This window comes from Dama dama, chromosome 5 (assembly GCF_033118175.1).
Source record: "Dama dama isolate Ldn47 chromosome 5, ASM3311817v1, whole genome shotgun sequence".
Lineage (NCBI taxonomy): Eukaryota > Metazoa > Chordata > Mammalia > Artiodactyla > Cervidae > Dama > Dama dama.
Window position 1 is genome coordinate 111848745 of NC_083685.1, and position 17439 is coordinate 111866183.

At 50.5% G+C, this 17439-nt stretch overlaps 2 protein-coding genes across 3 annotated transcripts; both read right to left on the reverse strand.

The window, feature by feature from the left end:
- Window positions 1–617: 617 nt before the first annotated feature.
- Window positions 618–2034, reverse strand: HCRT (hypocretin neuropeptide precursor). The gene is made up of 2 exons (XM_061141213.1): window positions 1836–2034; window positions 618–992 (listed from the first exon to the last, which is right to left on the reverse strand). The coding sequence occupies exons 1-2, from the start codon at window positions 1854–1856 to the stop codon at window positions 618–620; spliced, it is 396 nt and encodes a 131-aa protein (XP_060997196.1). The 5' UTR covers window positions 1857–2034.
- A 3482-nt stretch (window positions 2035–5516) lies between these two features.
- GHDC (GH3 domain containing) lies at window positions 5517–10013 on the reverse strand. 2 transcript variants are annotated; one of them, XM_061144025.1, is made up of 10 exons: window positions 9898–10013; window positions 9583–9671; window positions 9128–9402; window positions 8707–8828; window positions 7931–8432; window positions 7335–7527; window positions 7127–7198; window positions 7013–7050; window positions 6540–6625; window positions 5517–6290 (listed from the first exon to the last, which is right to left on the reverse strand). In XM_061144025.1, the coding sequence occupies exons 3-10, from the start codon at window positions 9387–9389 to the stop codon at window positions 6072–6074; spliced, it is 1494 nt and encodes a 497-aa protein (XP_061000008.1). In that variant the 5' UTR covers window positions 9390–9402; window positions 9583–9671; window positions 9898–10013; the 3' UTR covers window positions 5517–6071. The 2 variants fall into 2 exon arrangements, with proteins under 2 accessions (XP_061000008.1, XP_061000007.1); XM_061144024.1 differs by having other exon boundaries at window positions 6917–7050.
- Between the last annotated feature and the right edge of the window lie 7426 nt (window positions 10014–17439).

The following is a 17439-nucleotide window of genomic DNA, read 5'->3' on the forward strand; positions in this document are numbered from 1 at the left end:
GGCGAAGCACCGAGGACCGTGTCTGCCCCCACTCTCCCCTCCTAGCACTCACATATGCGGTTCTCTCCGTACTCCAGGGTCTTGCAAAGTTTCTTGCCCTAAGAGCGCCCACCCGAGAGTGGTTCAGACTCTCAACCAGAACAGCATCGAAACATGTATATTATCTAGGGTGAAACAGATCACCAGCCCAGGTTGGATGCATGAGACAAGTGCTCGGGCCTGGTGCACTGGGAAGACCCAGAGGGATGTGGGATGGAGAGGGAGGCGGGAGGGGGGATCTGGATGGGGAATACATGTAAATCCATGGCTGACTCATGTCAATGTATGACAAAAACAACTACAATATTGTAAAGTAATTAGCCTCCAACTAATAAAAATTCAAAAAAAAAAAAAAAAGACTCTCAAACCGAACTCCAGGTTGTCCGGCTCTTTACGGTTCGAAAGACTCTCACGCCCCCTGGAGGGCGGGACGCGACGGCACAGGCACAGACAGCAGCCACACTAACAGAGAGAGACTTTATTCCCCTTTTTCCTGCGAGCTGACACTTCTTTATTTTTTCCCCTGCGGGGGTGAGGGAGGGGCCAGGGTAGGGCCAGGACTGGACCCGAGCGAGAGCTCAGACCCCGGACCGTCCCCCAGGTGCCACGGAGGAGGCGGCCTCAGAGAGACACCGGCGGCCGGAGCAGGGGCGCAGCGCTGGCTCTGCGCCTGCGCGGCGGCCCATGGTCAGGATGCCGGCCGCGTGGTTGCCGCTAGCCTGCAGGAGGCGCTGCAGCCGGCCCTGGAGGCCCGGGGGCCCGGGCCGCCGCTTGCCCAGCGTGAGGATGCCGGCCGCGTGATTGCCGGCGCCGTGCAGCAGTTCGTAGAGGCGGCAGGAGCAAGTCTTCTGACGGCAGCAGTCGGGCAGGGGCTGCGCGGCCGCCCCGGGTGACAGCAGCGCGGGCGGCAGCAACAGTAGCAGGAGCAGCAGCGTCACGGTGGCCCAGGAGACCTGAGGAAGGCGGAGACCGGGCGCTGAGGGTCGCCCGCATTCCAGCCCCCACGTCCGGGTCCTGCCCAGCTGGCTCCGCGCCCCCTCGTGGCCGGCGCTTCTCACTCGCTGTCGCCTGGCCTTCCTGCCTCGGCTCAAAGCTGTCTGAAGGGCTCTGTCTGACACGACTGAGCGATTGAACTGACTGACTGACCTTAAGATCCAGCAGAGCATCTCCTCCAGTAAGCTCTTTGAAACCCCCTGGGCAGAATGAATCTCTCTCTCCTCTGGGTGCCCTTAGTCCCTTGTACCCTCATTAGAGCGCTGGCCACTCCATTTGAAACAGGCATGTCTGAATCTGCCCCAGAAGTTTATGGAGACTTTGCTCAGGGAAACAGAAGCCCCATTTATCTGCTCCTCCTCCCCACAGAGGGCAAACACGGGAAAATCAAGGACTGGCAGGATCCAGATTGTTGTTTTGACTGCCTGCTTCCTTGCACGGGAAACGATTCTGTGGGTTTGGACCCATTTCCTACCATTTCATGGGGCACAACGTCCTCACTTGTAAACTGGGTATTAAGTAATTCCTACTGTGCAGGGCTGCTGGGAGGATGAGCTAAGATGACAGGTGCAAGTTGCACCTGATACATAGTAAAAGCTCAATAAACCTGAACTCTTAGGAGAACAGGGCACAGTCCAGTGTTAGCTAAGGCAGATTCTCTGTCAAGGGTCCACCCTGTACCCTGCCTCAGAACCCATATAGGAAAAGACACTTTCAACCTTCCTTCTAGCTCCCTGAGCAAGCATTCTCACTGTCTCTGGTCTCATTGCCCCCAAGTCACCCCTTCATCCCTGGGTCTTTACCTTTGTAGAGGAAGGATTCATGGTGTCTGGAGCTCAGAGTAGGGTAGCCGGGAAAGGTGTCATCTGCAGTGGTCCGAAAAGCCAGGAACTTTGAGGCTGTCAACTGCAACCCACTAGCAGGAGCCTGGGGTTTATAGTGCTCAGAGGAGGTAGGCGGGAAGGGAGGGAGAGATGGGTGCTTGCATCTACTTCGGGAACAGACAAAGGCAAATCTAAGATTAGCCTTCCGCAGGAGTGCCGTCTCCAGGCTGGGCCCCAGGAATGACCGCCAAGGCGATCAGAGTCTTGAGTTGGATCTCTGTGCCCCGGTCCCCCGCCTTGTCTGTCTGCCTGCTCCCTGGAGATGGGGCAGTCTCCGGGCACTAATGAGGCCACCTTGCTCCTAGGAATCTGGGAGCACAAAAGAGGTCTTGCCTGGGGGCTGGCGTGGGACAATGCATAGGGGGAGCTGCTAATTAAGGGCAGGAAAGGAGGCAGTGGTGAGACCCACTCTCCATAGGATGTGTGTGTCTAGGGGAGGGCAGCCAGGCAACAGCCTCTCCCCCCTGCTCCTGTCTCTACCCCTGGAGCCTTTATGCTTCAGGGCCTTCTTCCTCTGTGGAAAAGGTGTTTTAGCTGACTTCCCCTCCCCTCTGGCTCTTCTTCCTTCTGCCCCTTCCACCAACCTCCAAGATGGAGAACCTTGAAAAGCCACTCCTGGGCAGTGGGAGGATACCAGCCAAAACTGGTGTTATCCTTCCATCTCCCCAGCTTCCTACCTGGTTGGGCTGCCTCAACGGGATGGATGGAGTCCCATCACACCATTGGCAGGAGGAGAGCCACCGTGGGGAGAAGGACGTGTGCCATCTCTAGGCTGGAGTTTCTCTTATCTAGGGCACTGTCTACTGAGCACTGGTTCCGTGCCAGGCTCTGCTCTGGGCGCTGGAGCAACAGTGTGCATAGGACACGGCCTGGTTTTCATTTTTAAAAAAACATAATTTATTATTATTATTTATTTATTGGCTGCACTGGGGCTTCCCAGGTGGCACTGTGGCAAAGAATCTGCCTGCCAATGCAGGAGACACGGGTTGGATCCCTGGGTCGGGAACATCCCCTGGAGTAGGAAGTGACAACAGCCCACTCCAGTATTCTTGCCTGGAAAATTCCATGGCCAGAGGAGCCTGGTGGACTACAGTCCATGGGGTCGCAAAGAGTCAGACTCAGTGACTAAGCACGCATAGGCTGCACTGGGTCTTCACTGCTGCGCATGGGCTTTCTGTAGTTGAGTGCTGGGCGGTGGGCTACTCTCTGTCTCTTCATTGCGGTGCTTGGGCTTCTCATTTCGGTGACTTCTCTTGTTGCAGAGCATGGGCTCCAGGCCTGTGGGTTTCAGTAGCTGCAACTTGCAGGCTCAATAGTGGTGGTTCATGGGCTTAGTTGCTCTGCTGCATATGAAATCTTCCTGCACCAGGGATTGAACCCATGTCCCGTGCACTGGCAGACAGAGTCTTAATCGCTGGTCTACCAGGGAAGCCCTGGCCCAGTTTTGCTGGGAGATGACCCAACAAAAGTATAGCTCAATGGAGAGAGGACTTTGCAAAAGCCTCGCGTGAAAAGTCGGTTTCCATCAAGTAAACTTGGGAGAGAAGGCTTTCCCCAGAAGGGACAGCCTGAGCAGAGACCTAGAGGTGACCATACTTAACTCATGCAGGAAGCAGGGTGTGGTCCACTGATCACAACTTCTCTTAGAAGAGTGAGGTGGCTGGACAGGTAAGTGAGGTCAGAGTGGGTCAAAGGGTCTTATCAGCTAAGCTGATTAGTCTTGATCCCACAGGTGCTGGGGGGCTGTGGGAGGATTTTAGCTTTAGTAAGGAGTCATGGGCTGAGGTGGGGGCCAGGCAGGTGGGGGTAGGGGCCTGGATTTGGGGTGTGGAATCCAGAAGTGGAAAATTCTTAAAGAGATGAGAATACCAGACCACCTTACCTGCCTCCTGAGAAATGTGTATGCAGGTCAAGAAGCAACAGTTAGAGAACTGGACATGGAACAACAGACTGGTTCCAAATTAGGAAAGAGTACATGGAGGCTGTATATTGTCACTCTGCTTATTTAACTTCTATGCAGAGTACATCATGCAAAATGCCAGGCTAGATGAAGTACAAGCTGGAATCAAGATTGTCGGGAGAAATAATAATCCCAGATATGCAGATGACACCACCCTTATGGCAGAAAGCAAAGAGGAACTAACGAGCCTCTTGAAAGTGAAAGAGGAGAGTGAAAAAGCTGGCTTAAAACTCAACATTCAAAAAACTAATATCATGGCATCCAGTCCCATCACTTCATGGCAAATAGATGGGGAAACAATGGAAACAGTGACAGACTTTATTTTCTTGGGCTCCAAAATCACTACAAATGGTGACTGCAGCCATGAAATTAAAAGATGCTTGCTTCTTGGAAGAAAAGCTATGACAAACCTAGACAGCATATTAAAAAGCAGAGATATTACTTTGCCAACAAAGGTCTGTCTAGTCAAAGCTACGGTTTTTGCAGCAGTCATGTATGGATGTGAGAGTTGGATCATAAAGAAAGCTGAGCACCAAAGAATTGATGCTTTTGAACTGTGGTATTGGAGAAGACTCTTGAGAGTCCCTTGGACTGCAAGGAGATCTAACCAGTCAATCCTAAAGGAAATCAGTCCTGAATATTCATTGGAAGGACTGATGCTGAAGCTGAAACTCCAATACTTTGGCCACCTGATGCAAAGAACTGACTCACTGGAAACTACTCTGATGCTGGGAAAGATTGAAGGCAGGAGGAGAAGGGGAAGACAGAAGATGAGATGGTTGGATGGCATCACCGACTCGATAGACATGAGTTTGAGCAAGTTCCAGGAGTTGGCGATGGACACGGAAGCCTGGTATGCTGCAGTCCATGGGGTTGCAAAGAGTTGGACACAACTGAGTGACCAAACTGAACTGAACTGATTCAGAAGTAGTAATTCAGAGTCAGAATCTGAGGCTTGGACTTCCCTGGTGGTCCAGTGACTAAACTGCGCTCCTAATGCAGGGGGCCCCGGGTTCAGTCCCTGCTCAGGGAACTAGACCCCATATGCTGCAACTAAGACCCAGCCCAGACAAATAAATAAATAAATGTTAAAACTAACAAATGAACAAAAAATCTGAGGCTTGGCAGCTGATTGGGATTAGGTGCTGCGTTATTTAGGAGGCGCTACGAGGTTTGGACAAGACTCATGACCCTGCTGAAACTGAAGGCCAGCCTGTTTCCCCTGTGGTAGGATGGACAGTCAGCCCAGATGGTCTCTGGGGCTGCTTCCTGCTGTGATTCTTTATGACTTGCAGTATAAGTCCTGCCCATGGAAGTGATCTGTGGGTTTGGGGCCAGGAAGGGGGACTTGTGCTAAGCCTGGGCAAGGGGAGTTGGGGAGCAGCCCCTCCGCACTTAGGGAAGGTTTGGGATGGGGAAAAGTCGAGGGAGGGGGTGCGGTGTCTCCTAGGTTGACCTAGGTTGTGGTAGGGGTCCCCCAGGTCTCCGAGGGCACACACTCAGGGCCCTCCCCAGCTTGGAGCAGAAGTCGCAGGGAAAGCCCTGGTGTCCAGAACTGAAGCCAAGAGGGCAATCCAGGCTGCAGCAGAAGCAGAGTGAATGGGGCCCTGGTTTCCCCAAAAGCAGACCCCGAGCCAAGATTCTGGGTGTAAGAAGTTTATTTGGCAGGTGACCCTAGAAAGCACATGGGAGGAGGGACCCGAGAGACAGGAGGAAAACCAGTAAGAACCGTGTTAATGAGAAAGTTACCACCGCGGGCAATTGGTGGAGACCCTCGGAGGGAGATGCTATAGAATACACTTCAGAGCTGTTCTACTGAGGGACAACAGAGCTGAGGTCTGCGGTCACCAGCCCCTGCTCCATGCCAATTGAAGGTCACTCCTGGGAGCCTGAACTTCCAACACTTCCAGCCTGCCTGGTGAAACACAGGCATTGCCAGCGGGGATTGGAACTCCTGTGTCCTCTAGGGTGGGCTGGGAGCTCCGGGTGGGGCGCTGCTGGTGTCTGCTCTGTCCTTGAAGTCAACTCCTCGGAACTGATGGACTAGCTCAGGCAACCCTAAGGGCAGCAGCTCTCATGGGCAGCTGGCAGCTGGCACATGAAGACCCTGGCCAAGGGCTCCACATCCAGAGGGGCCCCAGAGGAAAGAGCGAGGCAGCCCATGGGGGTGAACGGGGCTGGGGGCAGGCCTCAGCTCAGGACACCACTCTCCTCTGCAGGCACTGGGCCAGGGGCCTGTGCCTGAGGACCCGGGGCATCTCAGGAGGGAAAGGGGCCGAGGGGCAGGCAGCGAGGGCTGCCCGCAGTTCCCTGAAGGCGCCCTGCCCCACCAGGTGGACTTGGGCAGGGCCCATGCTGCCCCGGAACCGCAGGTACTTGTAGCGAGTGGAGGTCTCCTGAAGGCAGTGGTCAAGCTGGGAACAGAACGGCTCAAGTGAGGCTGATGTGAGGCTGGGTGGTGTGTGGGTGAGGCGCGCACGGCTGTGCCCGGGGTGTGCGTGGCTAGAAGTTTCATGTGTACATGTGTGTCTGTGGGGCTCAACCCTCCCTTCCCAGAGCTCCAGGGAGGATCTCCTCCCATCCCCCACCTCCCCACGACACTCAGGGCAGTGTGCAGAGTGAGGGGGGCATTCAGTCGTGTCCTGTCCATGTCTCCCATTTACCTTGTCTCGATTTTCCTCTGACAAGTTCCTCAGCCCCTTCAGTGCCACAAATACCTCATAGTGGGGAGCGGAGCCCTCAGAGGAATCTGTGGACAAACCGCCCATTACGGACACATGTTTTGTGAATGGGGCATCTTCGAAAGCCCAAGCCCGCTGCCCCTACTCCGAGGTTCACAGGGGAGAGAAGGAGTTTCTTGGCAAGGAGTGGCATAAACGGAGAGGAAATGGGTAGAGACTGCAGCAGGACAGATGGGGGTTAGATATGCGGAAGGACTTTTGTTAGGATCAGCAGAAAAGGCTGGGTCTTTCCTCCTTCCTAGAAGTCTCCCAGTGGGATGGGTACGGGTGACGGATAGTCAGCCAGTGGAAAAGCTTACCCAGAATCCTACTCTCCACCCAGCCATGATCCAACAGCTTGGCCCCCGGCCACTGCCCCACGGCCCGGCCCAGGGCCTCAGAGAACACATCCTCACCAGTGTCTTCGCCTCGAACACTCAGGGTCTGGCCCAGCCTGGGGAGAAAGAAGCAGGAGGCAGAGGAACCCAGGGCACAAGCATGGTCCCTCAGCGACCGTGGGGGTCACTTACCTGCAGATGAATTTGACGACCGGACACTGATTGTAGATGCCCACTACCTGTACCACATCACCAAGCCGGCACCTGATGGAGAGGAAGTGGGGACGAGGTCAGGCCCAAGGGCCCATTAACTTCACCAGCATGCCCGTGGCCTTCAATTGGGTTCACCTCAGGAGGCCTGAGGTGGTGGATGGGGAGAGGTGGGCGGGCAGATGGTCACCTGGTGAGGCTGGCGTGGTTGGTCAACACCAGCTCATACTCCTTGCCCTTCTGGGCCTCAGCCAGCAGGACAGTGGGGGTAGCCTCTTCCCGAGTTTCTTCCTTGAGTGGGAGCAGCTCAATAAAGGGGGCTCCAGGGGGCAGAAGGTACAGGCCATGGGGCTGCTCTGGCCACAGACTCAGGCCCAACACCCCTGTGGGGAGCAAGCAGCCTCTTCATCTGCTAGGCAATCGGCCAGGCCCCAACCCTCTGAGCATCTGATCCCCCTGCTGCCCCTCCACTCCATCCTTCCCGGCTCCCCCAGGCTCAGCCCTCTGCTTCTAAGGCCCTAATTGGGAAGAGGCAGTGGTTCTGGAGGTGATGGACCTGGAGAAAATGTTGGTGTGGTTTAAATCTATGTAAGTCTCTTAACCTCTCTGAGCCTCAGTTTTTTCATCTGTAAAATGGAGCTGCTGGTGTTGGGGAGGAATCAATGAGATGACTATATAGGGCGTGCTGCAGTTCATGGGGTCACAAAAAGTCAAACACAACTTAACAACTGAACGACAACTTGGCAGTTAGCTGTGTGCCCCTCACCACCCTTGAGTCTTGCTGACCTCCAGAAGCAGCGTAAGCGGGTGAGAAGAAGGTGAGCCCTTGGCACCACAAGGCCCCCAGGGCGGCCACAGCCTCAGCCTGGCCTCCTGCGTCCAGAGTCACCACCACCTGCAGTTTTGGCCAGAGCCGAAGGGCCAATCCTCGGGTTCCCTGCTCCAGGGCCTCTCGCAGCTCAGCTGCCCGTCTGGGGAGAGGTGCTCCTGGGTTCCCAGCAGCGATGGCCTCAGCCAGCTCTTCCCCATGGGCCTCCAGGTCCAAGAAGACATCTAGGAGCTCTGTGGCCGTCCCAGCTTCCAGAGCCTGCAGCCCTGGGGACCTCAATGCCTCCAGCAGCAGGACCCTTGGGTCCTTGGCTCCAGTGGGGCTCACCTGGCCCAGGGCATGCCAAGGCCAGGGGAGGGGGTAGGGCCAAGGGGAGGAAGCAGTCACACGGGCTGTGCCTCCTGGAGCCAGCACTTCCGGGTAGGCCTTGTTTAGGGCGGCCAAACCCAGCAAGGTGGCCTGGAGAGAGACAAGAGACAGTGTTGACCCTGGGCCTGAGCCAGACTCTGAGCCCCCAGATTTTTTTTTTTTTTTTGGTCACCAGGGATCGAACCCACACCCTCTGCACTGAAAGTGGGGAGTCTTAACCACTGGACCATCACAGAAGTCCCCCAGTTTTGTTTTGAGGTTTTTGTTGCTATTGCTGCTGTTTACTTTTTTCCCATCCTGATGGGAGGCTTTGGCTGCACTTAGGGACCTCTGATGGGGTTGGGTTCCAGCCTTCCCCGTTTACCTGCAGAGAGCCCTCTCCATGGTACCGGTTTGAGGTGGGGGGCAAGGGCTGCCCCCCACTTTCTTCCTCCTGGGCCTGGCTGGCCTTGGTCAGAGGGAGATGATTCCGGAAGGTGCTTATATCTGTAGCCCCCAAAACATCATAAAATCCCCATGAAGCCACAGAGTTTCCCAAGGGTTCAGGCCAGACTGGTGAGACCCTCAAGGAAGGAATCCAGAACAGGCCTGAGGGGAGAGAGGCTATCAGGGGCCAGGATGGCAAAATTCCTCTTGAACTATCCGGCCTGGGTAGGTTCTCTAGGTCAGACCTCTCTCTGTGCTGGTGGTAGAATGGGGAAGGGTGGTCTTTGGGTTCTGGAATCTGACTCTCCTGTGGGGTTTCCCTCTCTTTGGGCCATGTCCCCAGACCCTGGGAAACACACCTGTGCTTCCTCTGAGGGTACAGCGGGGACCCTGGGCTCCATGCAGACACCGCCTCAGGGCCTGCTGCTGGCTCTGGCCCACGTGCAGCGTGCTCTGCGCTAGTCTCTTCTGCTGCCAGGCAGCTGCCCAGCGCAGGGCCCCCCACGCCACACGGTGCTGGAGGCGGACAAGCCAGGACTGCCTGGCATCCCAGGACCGCGGCCGCCACAGGAGTACGGCCAGTGGCAGCAGCAGCAACAGGGACAGCAGCAGCAGCAGCATCTCCAAGCAGCTCCTGGAAGGAGGAAGGCCTCCAAGTACTGGTACTGCAGGGAGGAGCGGAAACCCATTTCCTCCCCTCACTCTGGCGAGAACAGGAAAATCAAGTTCAAAGGGAAGCTGGGGAAGAAGCCTGGACCCCTGTCACCTGCGTGATGTGGCAGAGACAACGGCAAGGCTCTGGGGTCACACTGACCTGAGTTCAGATCCTGGCTCTGCCCCTGGTTAGCTGTCTGGCCCTGGGGCACTCAGTCAGCTGCTTTGAGCTCCGTACCCTTGCCCCATCTGAAAAATGGGAATAATGATACCCCTGAGAAGGAGCACAGAGGGCACGGCAGAGCACCTGGCACAGAGCAGTTACTTAAACTGATGACAGGTCTGGTCTACTCCCGAGAGGCTCTGCTCTGTCCAGGATCCACCCTGTCCCAGCACCGTGTCCCTTCCCCATCACCCCCCCCCCCCCCCCAACAAGCCCTGAGCCCCTAGCAGTGGTTCCACGTCCCACAGGCACCTGTCACAGCCCACTTGTGCCTCTGCCCGGCACCCAGGGGCCCCTCAAGTCTCCGGAACAGCCTCAGTACACAGCTAGCCAGAAAGATGGAGCCCAGGCTTTAAAGGGAAGTCCGGGCCCCTGGGTCTGAGGGAGGAGCTGGAGGCGTGGCAGGGGGAGCTCTTAAAGGGACAGGTTGCCTAAGGGCCGCGGTGCTGGGAGGTGGCCCAAGCCTGCAGGTGGAGAGAAATTGTAGCCAGAGTAAGTGGTCCATAGGGTTGCAAAGAGTCGGACACGACTGAAGTGACTTAGCATGCAGAGTGGTCCTCAGACTCGTGCCGGTGAAGGAAGAGAAACCTGAGTGCAGAAAAGAGTGTCTCAGATCAACTTGAGCGGGGAGTGGGGCACATCCCACCCTGGAGCAGGTGCAAACCTGAGCACTGTCAAAAAGCAACGTTTTTCCAATCTAGAATTGCCCTCCACAAAGGTAGTAGAGAAAGAAAATCCTTTTGTTATTGAATAAACATTAAAGCAGCGTGTGATGCATCACAGGCGAACTAGTGGGACCATGAAGATAGAAAAGAATCTCACTCCCCCCCCCCTTTTTTTTGTAGTTATAATTTATTAACTTGTCATCCTGATTTTGTATGGGCTTACTTTCTTTTTTCATTTTATTACCTTTTTATTTTTAGCTTTAAAAATATTTAATTGGAGTATAATTACTTTACAATGTTATGTTAGTTTCTACTGTACAACAGACTGAATCAGCTATATGGATACATATACCCCCTCCCTGTCGAGCTTCCCTCCCTTCCCAACTCACCCCTCTAGGTCATCAGTGAGCACCAAGGTGAGCTCCCTGTGCTATATAGCAGCTTCCCACTATCTGTTTTACACATGGTAGTGTATATATGTTGGGCTTCCCAGGTGAAGCTAGTAGTAAAGAACCTGCCTGACAATGCAGGAGACATAAGAGACATGGGTTCCATCCCTGGGTCAGGAAGAACTCCTGGAGGAGGTCATGGCAACCCACTCCACTATGCTTGCCTGGAGAATCCCACGATCAGAGGAGCCTGGCGGGCTACAGTCCATGGGCTCACAAAGAGTCGGACATGACTGACATGACTTAGCACGCAAGCACACATTGTATATAAATGTTAGTGCTACTTTCCCAGGTCATCCTACCGTCTCCTTCTCCCTGTGTCTGCATGACCGTTCTCTACGCCTGCGTCCTGCCAATAGATTCATCAGTATCACTTCCTTTTAAAGCTAGGGCCCAACAGACACAACCTGTCAACACATGTTCTCAAGATAAATAACTTTACCTGGTAATTGTGGTCCCCACCTGTGTTAGTTTATTGGCTTTATCCCAGGAAACACAAACTTCTCCCATCTTTATGGCAGGAGATAGTTTTGCAGCTTGGAGTAAGGTGCTCTCCAGAGCTCGGCTATCCCCACTGATACTGAAAAACTTGAGAAGCTGTGCTCAGGAAAGGGTTCTTCTATCCCTCGTGAGGCCCTCTCTCCCCCTGTGTTCTCCATCCAGGCTCTCAGACACTCTCCCTTCACCCTCAACTGCCTCACCATATTGCACTCTTTCTTCTCACAACTAACCTCTTTAAAATTTAATTTCTTTCTTTCTTTTTGGCCATACTGCTTTTGGGATCTTAGTTCCATGATCAGGGATTGAACTAGGGTCCTCAGCAGTGTAAGAACTGAGTCCTAACCACAGGACCACCAGGGAATTCCCATCACAGCTTAACTCTTAAAGTGTGTGATTCAGTGGTTTCTAGTGTATTCATAGGTATGAATGCTAACACTCAATTTTTTAACATTTTCATCACCATGGAAGTAACCCTAGGTCCTTTAACTATCAATCCCCAATCCCTTCCCACCTTCCACCCCCCAGCCCTAAGCAACCACAAATATACTTTCTCTATATAGATTTAACTATTCTGGGTATTTCATGTAATTGGAATCATATAATATGTGATGGTTTGAGTTTGGCTTCTTTCATTTAACATGTTTTCAAGGTTCTTCCATGTAGTTCTTTCTTTTTGTCACCAAATGTTTCATCATATGGATAAAACTCATTTGATTATCTATTCATCAGTGGATGAACCTGGGTTATTTCTGCTCTTTGACTATTGTGTATATTGCTATTATGACTGCTAGTGTACAAGTTTTTCTGGGGATATATATCTTCATTTTTCTTGCATAAAAATGGAATGCAAGGGGTTCACTGTGTTCCAGTGAGTGGAATGGCTGGGTTGTATACTAACTGGAACTGTTAAACTGGTTTCCAAGGTGGCTTCACCATTTTACATTCCCACCACCAGTATACGAGGGTTCCAGTTTCTCTACATCCTTGTCAACATTTGTTATTAGCTGACCTTTTGATTATAGCCATCCTGCCCTCCTCATTCATCCATTTGAGTGAGATTTTGCATTTTCCTAATGACTAATGGTGTCACACCTTTTTATGTGTTTATTGGCCCTCTGTGTACTTTCTTGGGGAAATGTCTTATCAGATTCTTTACCCATTTTTAACTGGACCACTTGTCTTTTTATTAAGTTGTAAGTGTTCTTTATATATTTTACATACAAGTTCATATATCAGACATATATGATTTGCAAATATGATTTTTCTCCTATCTTATAGGGTATTTTTCCATCTTCTTTCTTTTTTTTGGAGTAAAAAAATCTTTTTAAAATTTTTTAAAATTTTATTTTTAAAAACTTGTTTCTTAACTGGAGTATAATTGCTTTACAATGTTGTGTTAGCGTATGCTGTACAACATGAATCAGCTATAAAAATATGTATCTCCCTCTGGAGCCTCCCTGCCACCCCGGATCCCACACCTCTTTTTATTTTCTTGATAGTGTCCTTGAAGCACTCATTTTTAGTTGTATTTATTTATTTACCTGCTGGCTCTTCACTGCTGCGCGCAGGCCCCTCTCCAGCTGCGGTGTCTGGGCTTCTCATCGTCGTGGCTTCTCCTTCTGTGGAGCACAGGCTCTAGGGCACGTGGGCATCTGCAGTCGTGGTGCAGGGGCTGACTTGTCCTGCGGTGTGTGCAATCTTCCCAGACCAGGGCTTGAACCCGGGCCCTGAACTAGCAGGTGGATTCTTAACCACTGGACCACTGGGAAAGTCCAAAATGTTTGGTTCTGGTGAAGTTTAACAACCTATTTTTGTCTTTTGTTGCTTATGCTTTTGGAATCATATCTAAGAATATGTTGTCAAATTTGAGGTCATGAAGATTTACCCTTATATTTCCTTGGCTTTTACACTTAAGTCTTTGATCCATTTTTTTAATTGCAGTAAAATATACATGGGTTGCCATTTTAACCGTATTTAGTTATCCACTTCAGTGTCATTAAGTACATCCCCATTGTTGTGGAACCATCACCATCATCTCTCTCCAAAACTTTTCATCTTCTTAAACTAAAACTCTGTGCTCATCACTCACTCACTCCCCACTCCTCCTTCCCACAGCCTCTGAAAACCATCATCCTATTTGCTGTCTTTATGAATTTGACTACTCTAGGTGCCTAATATAAGGGGAATTATACAATATTTGTCCTTTTGTGTCTGTCTTATTTCACTTAGCATAACATCTGTGTTTGTCCATGTGGTAGCGTGTGTCAGAAGTTAAGGAAGGAAATATACAAAAAAATAAATATATATATATACACACCATATTTTGTTTATCCACTCATTCATTGATGGACATTCACTGTTTGGCTATTATGAATAATGCTGCTATAAACACAGGTGTACAAAGATCTGAGTCCCCCCTTTTAGTTCTTTTGAGAATATTCCCAAAAGGTGAAGTGCTAAATCATATGGTAATTCACACATTTACCTTTTTGAGGGACCACCATACTGTTTTCACAGCAGCTGCACTATTTTACGAGCCTACCTGCAATGTACAAGCATTCCAATTTTTCTATATCTCCTCAACAGTTGCTGTTTTCTGAGTTTTTGGTTTTTGTAATAGCCAACCCAATGGGTATCTCTTTGTGGGTGTGAGTTGCATTTCCCTAACAACTGAGCATCTTTTTGTGTGTTTGTTGTCTACCTGTGTATCTTCTTTGGAAAAATGTCTATTCATGTCATGTTCCCATTTAAAAGCTTTTGTTGTTGAAGGGTTCTTTACATATTTTGCCTATTAATCCCCTATCAGACATATGGTTTGCAAATATTTTCTCCATTCTGTGCATCACCTATTCACTCTGTTCATAGTGTCTTTCTTCTTTTTTTAAAGTACTTATTTTTTTGGCTGACTGGGTCTTAGCTGTAGCATGTGGGATCTTTAGTTGCAGCATGCGAACTTTTATTTCCGGCCTGTGGGATCTCTTCTCTTGAGCGGGGATTGAACCCAGGCCTCCTGCATTGGGAGCATGGAGTCTTAGCCACTAGACCACCAGGGAAGTCCCAATAGTGTCTTTTGCTGCACAATTAAAAAAATTTTTTTGGCTGTGTCATAGTGCCAAAATGCTTAGTTGCAGCACTGTGGGACCTTAGTTCCCCAACCAGGGATTGACCCTGGGCTTGGTTCAATGAAAGCTCAGAGTCCTAACCACTGGACAGCCAGGGAATTCCCAAAAGTTTTTAATTTTGATGAAGTCCAATTTACCTTCTGCTGCCTATACTTTTAGTATCATGGCCAAAAAAATCATTGCCAAATCCCATGTCATGAAGCTCTGCTTTCTTCTTTGTTTTACAGTTTTGGCTCTTACACTTAAATCTTTGATCCACTTTGAATTTATTTTTATATATGATGTAAGGTAAGGTTCCAGATTCATTCTTTCACATGTGACTATCCAGTTGTCCCAGCACACTTTGTTGAAAAGACTATTCTTTTCCCACTGAATGGTCTTGGCACCATTGCCAAAAATTTGTTGACCACAGACACATGGGTTTCTTTCTAGACTCTGAATTCTATTCCACTTATCTGTAGGTCTGTCCTCCTGCCAGCACTACACTTCGTTGATTACTATTTCTTTGTAATAAGTTTTGAAATTGTTAAGTGTGACTACCTCAACTATATTCTTCTTTTTCAATTGGTTTTGTAGGAGTGTATGGCCTGGTTTCCAGATATTTGTGAATTTTCCAGGGCTTCAGATGAAGCTGCTCAACACCATTAGTCATCAGGTATTTGAAATGCAAACTAGAACTGACTCAAGTCATATCACACTCCACTAGATGGCTGTAATCAAAAAGGTGAAAAAATAGCAAGTGTTGGCAAGGATGTAGAGGAATTAGAACCCTCATGTAAAACAGTGCAGCCACCTTAGAAACCAGTTTAGCAATTCTTTGTTTCTGGTCCAGGTAAACAAGTTTACTTGTTTAGTGAGTGGCTGGATTATTTTAGTTGAGTCTGTCTGCTCCCCACTCCCCACCCAGCTACACAGTATGGAGCCTCTGATGTTGCTCCTTAGGTGGGTGCAGACCCGAGTTAAGCCCATAATCACCCTAGGAAGACAGTGATTTGCAAGGATCTCTGTGTCTCTTTCCCTGACCACACCCAGCTGTTAACACTACACTAGATGTTGGCTGATCTGCCAACAATGTGCTGGGGAATAAATGACTCCACAAATTGATCCAATCAAATGCAGGCTTCTTTGAAGGGATAGTTTCAAAGGTCAGTATTTGAGATTTGTTCTGACCCCAAGAGAGAAAGTTCCTTCCTGCTTTATCTTTCCCCATTTCTAGCAAACTAGCCAGTTCAGTTTAGCCTCTGTCTCCAATGAAGCTATGGGTCTCCTGCCAATAGCCTTTCACCACAACCTCCAGTTTTTGAGAGCACAGTTAAGCTTGAGCTTGCAAATGGAGTCAGTTCCCTCTGTTTTAAACCTGCCTCTTCTCACTGGAGCAAAATCTCTGAGCCTTAGCTCTGGCATTGTGGGTGTGATGATGGCACACTTCTGAGTGATGGGCCCACTTCAAAAGCTGAATGCTCAAACTTTCCTGGTTGTCCAGTGGTTAAGACTCTATGAGTTTCCAACACAGAGGGTGCAGGTTTGATCTGTGGTTGGGGAACTAAGATCTCACACGCCACAAGGTGCAGCCAAAAAAGGGAAAAAAAAGCTGAGGGGTGGGGTGATCAGCAGCCTCAGTCCTTCCCGGCCTGCCTTTCCCATGGTGGAATCACTACCTTATGGACCTGGGCAAATGTGATCAGGGCTCCAGGACTCTCAGCAGCACTGGCCCAAGGTAAAGTATCCATCCTACCAGAAGGGGCCAAGCAGAAGGGAGTACCTTACCTTTCAGCAGCATCACCCAGAACTTAGCATCAGCTACAGGGGGCTGGGGGCAGGATGAGAAAAGCTGGCATCCTGGCTTTCCCAGATGGTAACCCTCTGACTGGGAGCTATGGGGAGAGGGAGCTCTCTGTTCCTGGCTGCACTGGTCTGGAGTTTCTGTCCTTCTGGGTCTTGGTTCAAACACCACGCTCACTCTTCATACTGCACTTTGGATTTTCTGGAGTAAACATTTCTTCATTTGCTGCATACCCTTAAGAGACTTCAAACGGGTGGGTTTAAGGAAACAATGGTCACCAGTTTCACTGCAGGGGTGGGTGTGTAGAACTGTTCATGCTGTCACACCAGGAGTGGAACTCCCGTCACTCTTCAGTGCTCTGCAACTCAGCTTGTGTCCCTATTTTTTTTTTTTCAATTATTTTTTATTAGTTGGAGGCTAATTACTTCACAACATTGCAGTGGGTTTTGTCATACATTGACATGAATCAGCCATGGAGTTACATGTATTCCCCATCCCGATCCCCCCCTCCCACCTCCCCCGCCATTGTGTCCCTATCTTAACAGACTGTTCTTACCAAGGTCATCAACAGCCCCTTTAGTGCCAAACCCAGACAGTATTCCCAGTTACTATCTTTGACACTGTCCCCTTTCCCTGGGCTTTTTTAGCTGTAGCCTTTCAGATTTTCCCTACCTCTTCCATCGTTGTTTTTTTTTAAGCCTTATCAGTGATACTTCTCTTTTGAAGATTTATTTACGTATGGGCTGTGGAGGGTCTTTGCTGCTGCAGGTTGGCGTTCTCTAGTTGTGGCGAGCGGGGGCTACTCTTAGCGGCGGTGCGCAGGCTTCCCACTGCTGCCGCTTCTCTTGTTGCCAGGCATGGGCTCTGGGAGCCTGGGCTTCGGCAGTTGCAGCGTGTGGCTCAGTAGTTGTGGTGTACAAGCTTATTTGCTCTGCAGCATGTGGGGTCTTCCTGAACCAGGGGTCAAACCAGTGTCCCCGGCATTCAAGGTGGACTGTTAACTACCGAACTACCAGCAAAGCCCCCAGTGACACTTAAAAAAAAATTTTTATTTGACTGTGCCGGGTCTTAGCTGCAGCACACAGGATCTTTGATCTCATTGTGGCATGAGGGATCTTTAGTTGTGGCATGTGAATTCTTAGTTGCAGCATGTGGGATCTAGTTCCCTGATGAGGTATTGAACTCGGGACCCCCTGCATTGGGAACTCAGAGTCTTAGCCCAGGGTCATCAGGGAAGTCCCCTGAACATGCTGATTTTTAAGGATGAGCTTTCT

What these genes read in the sequence shown, in the direction of transcription:
- HCRT (XM_061141213.1), bottom strand. Translation starts at nt 1,856, where the DNA reads ATGAATCCTTCCTCTACAAAG. An exon ending in TGAATCCTTCCTCTACAAAG is followed by an intron (nt 993 to 1,835) that starts GTAAAGACCCAG and finishes CGCCTTCCTCAG; the next exon opens with GTCTCCTGGGCCACCGTGAC.
- GHDC (XM_061144024.1), bottom strand. Translation starts at nt 9,389, where the DNA reads ATGCTGCTGCTGCTGCTGTCCCTGTTGCTGCTGCTGCCACTGGCCGTA. An exon ending in TACCCTCAGAGGAAGCACAG is followed by an intron (nt 8,829 to 9,127) that starts GTGTGTTTCCCA and finishes TGGGGGCTACAG; the next exon opens with ATATAAGCACCTTCCGGAAT. An exon ending in CGCTTACGCTGCTTCTGGAG is followed by an intron (nt 7,528 to 7,930) that starts GTCAGCAAGACT and finishes TGCTCCCCACAG; the next exon opens with GGGTGTTGGGCCTGAGTCTG.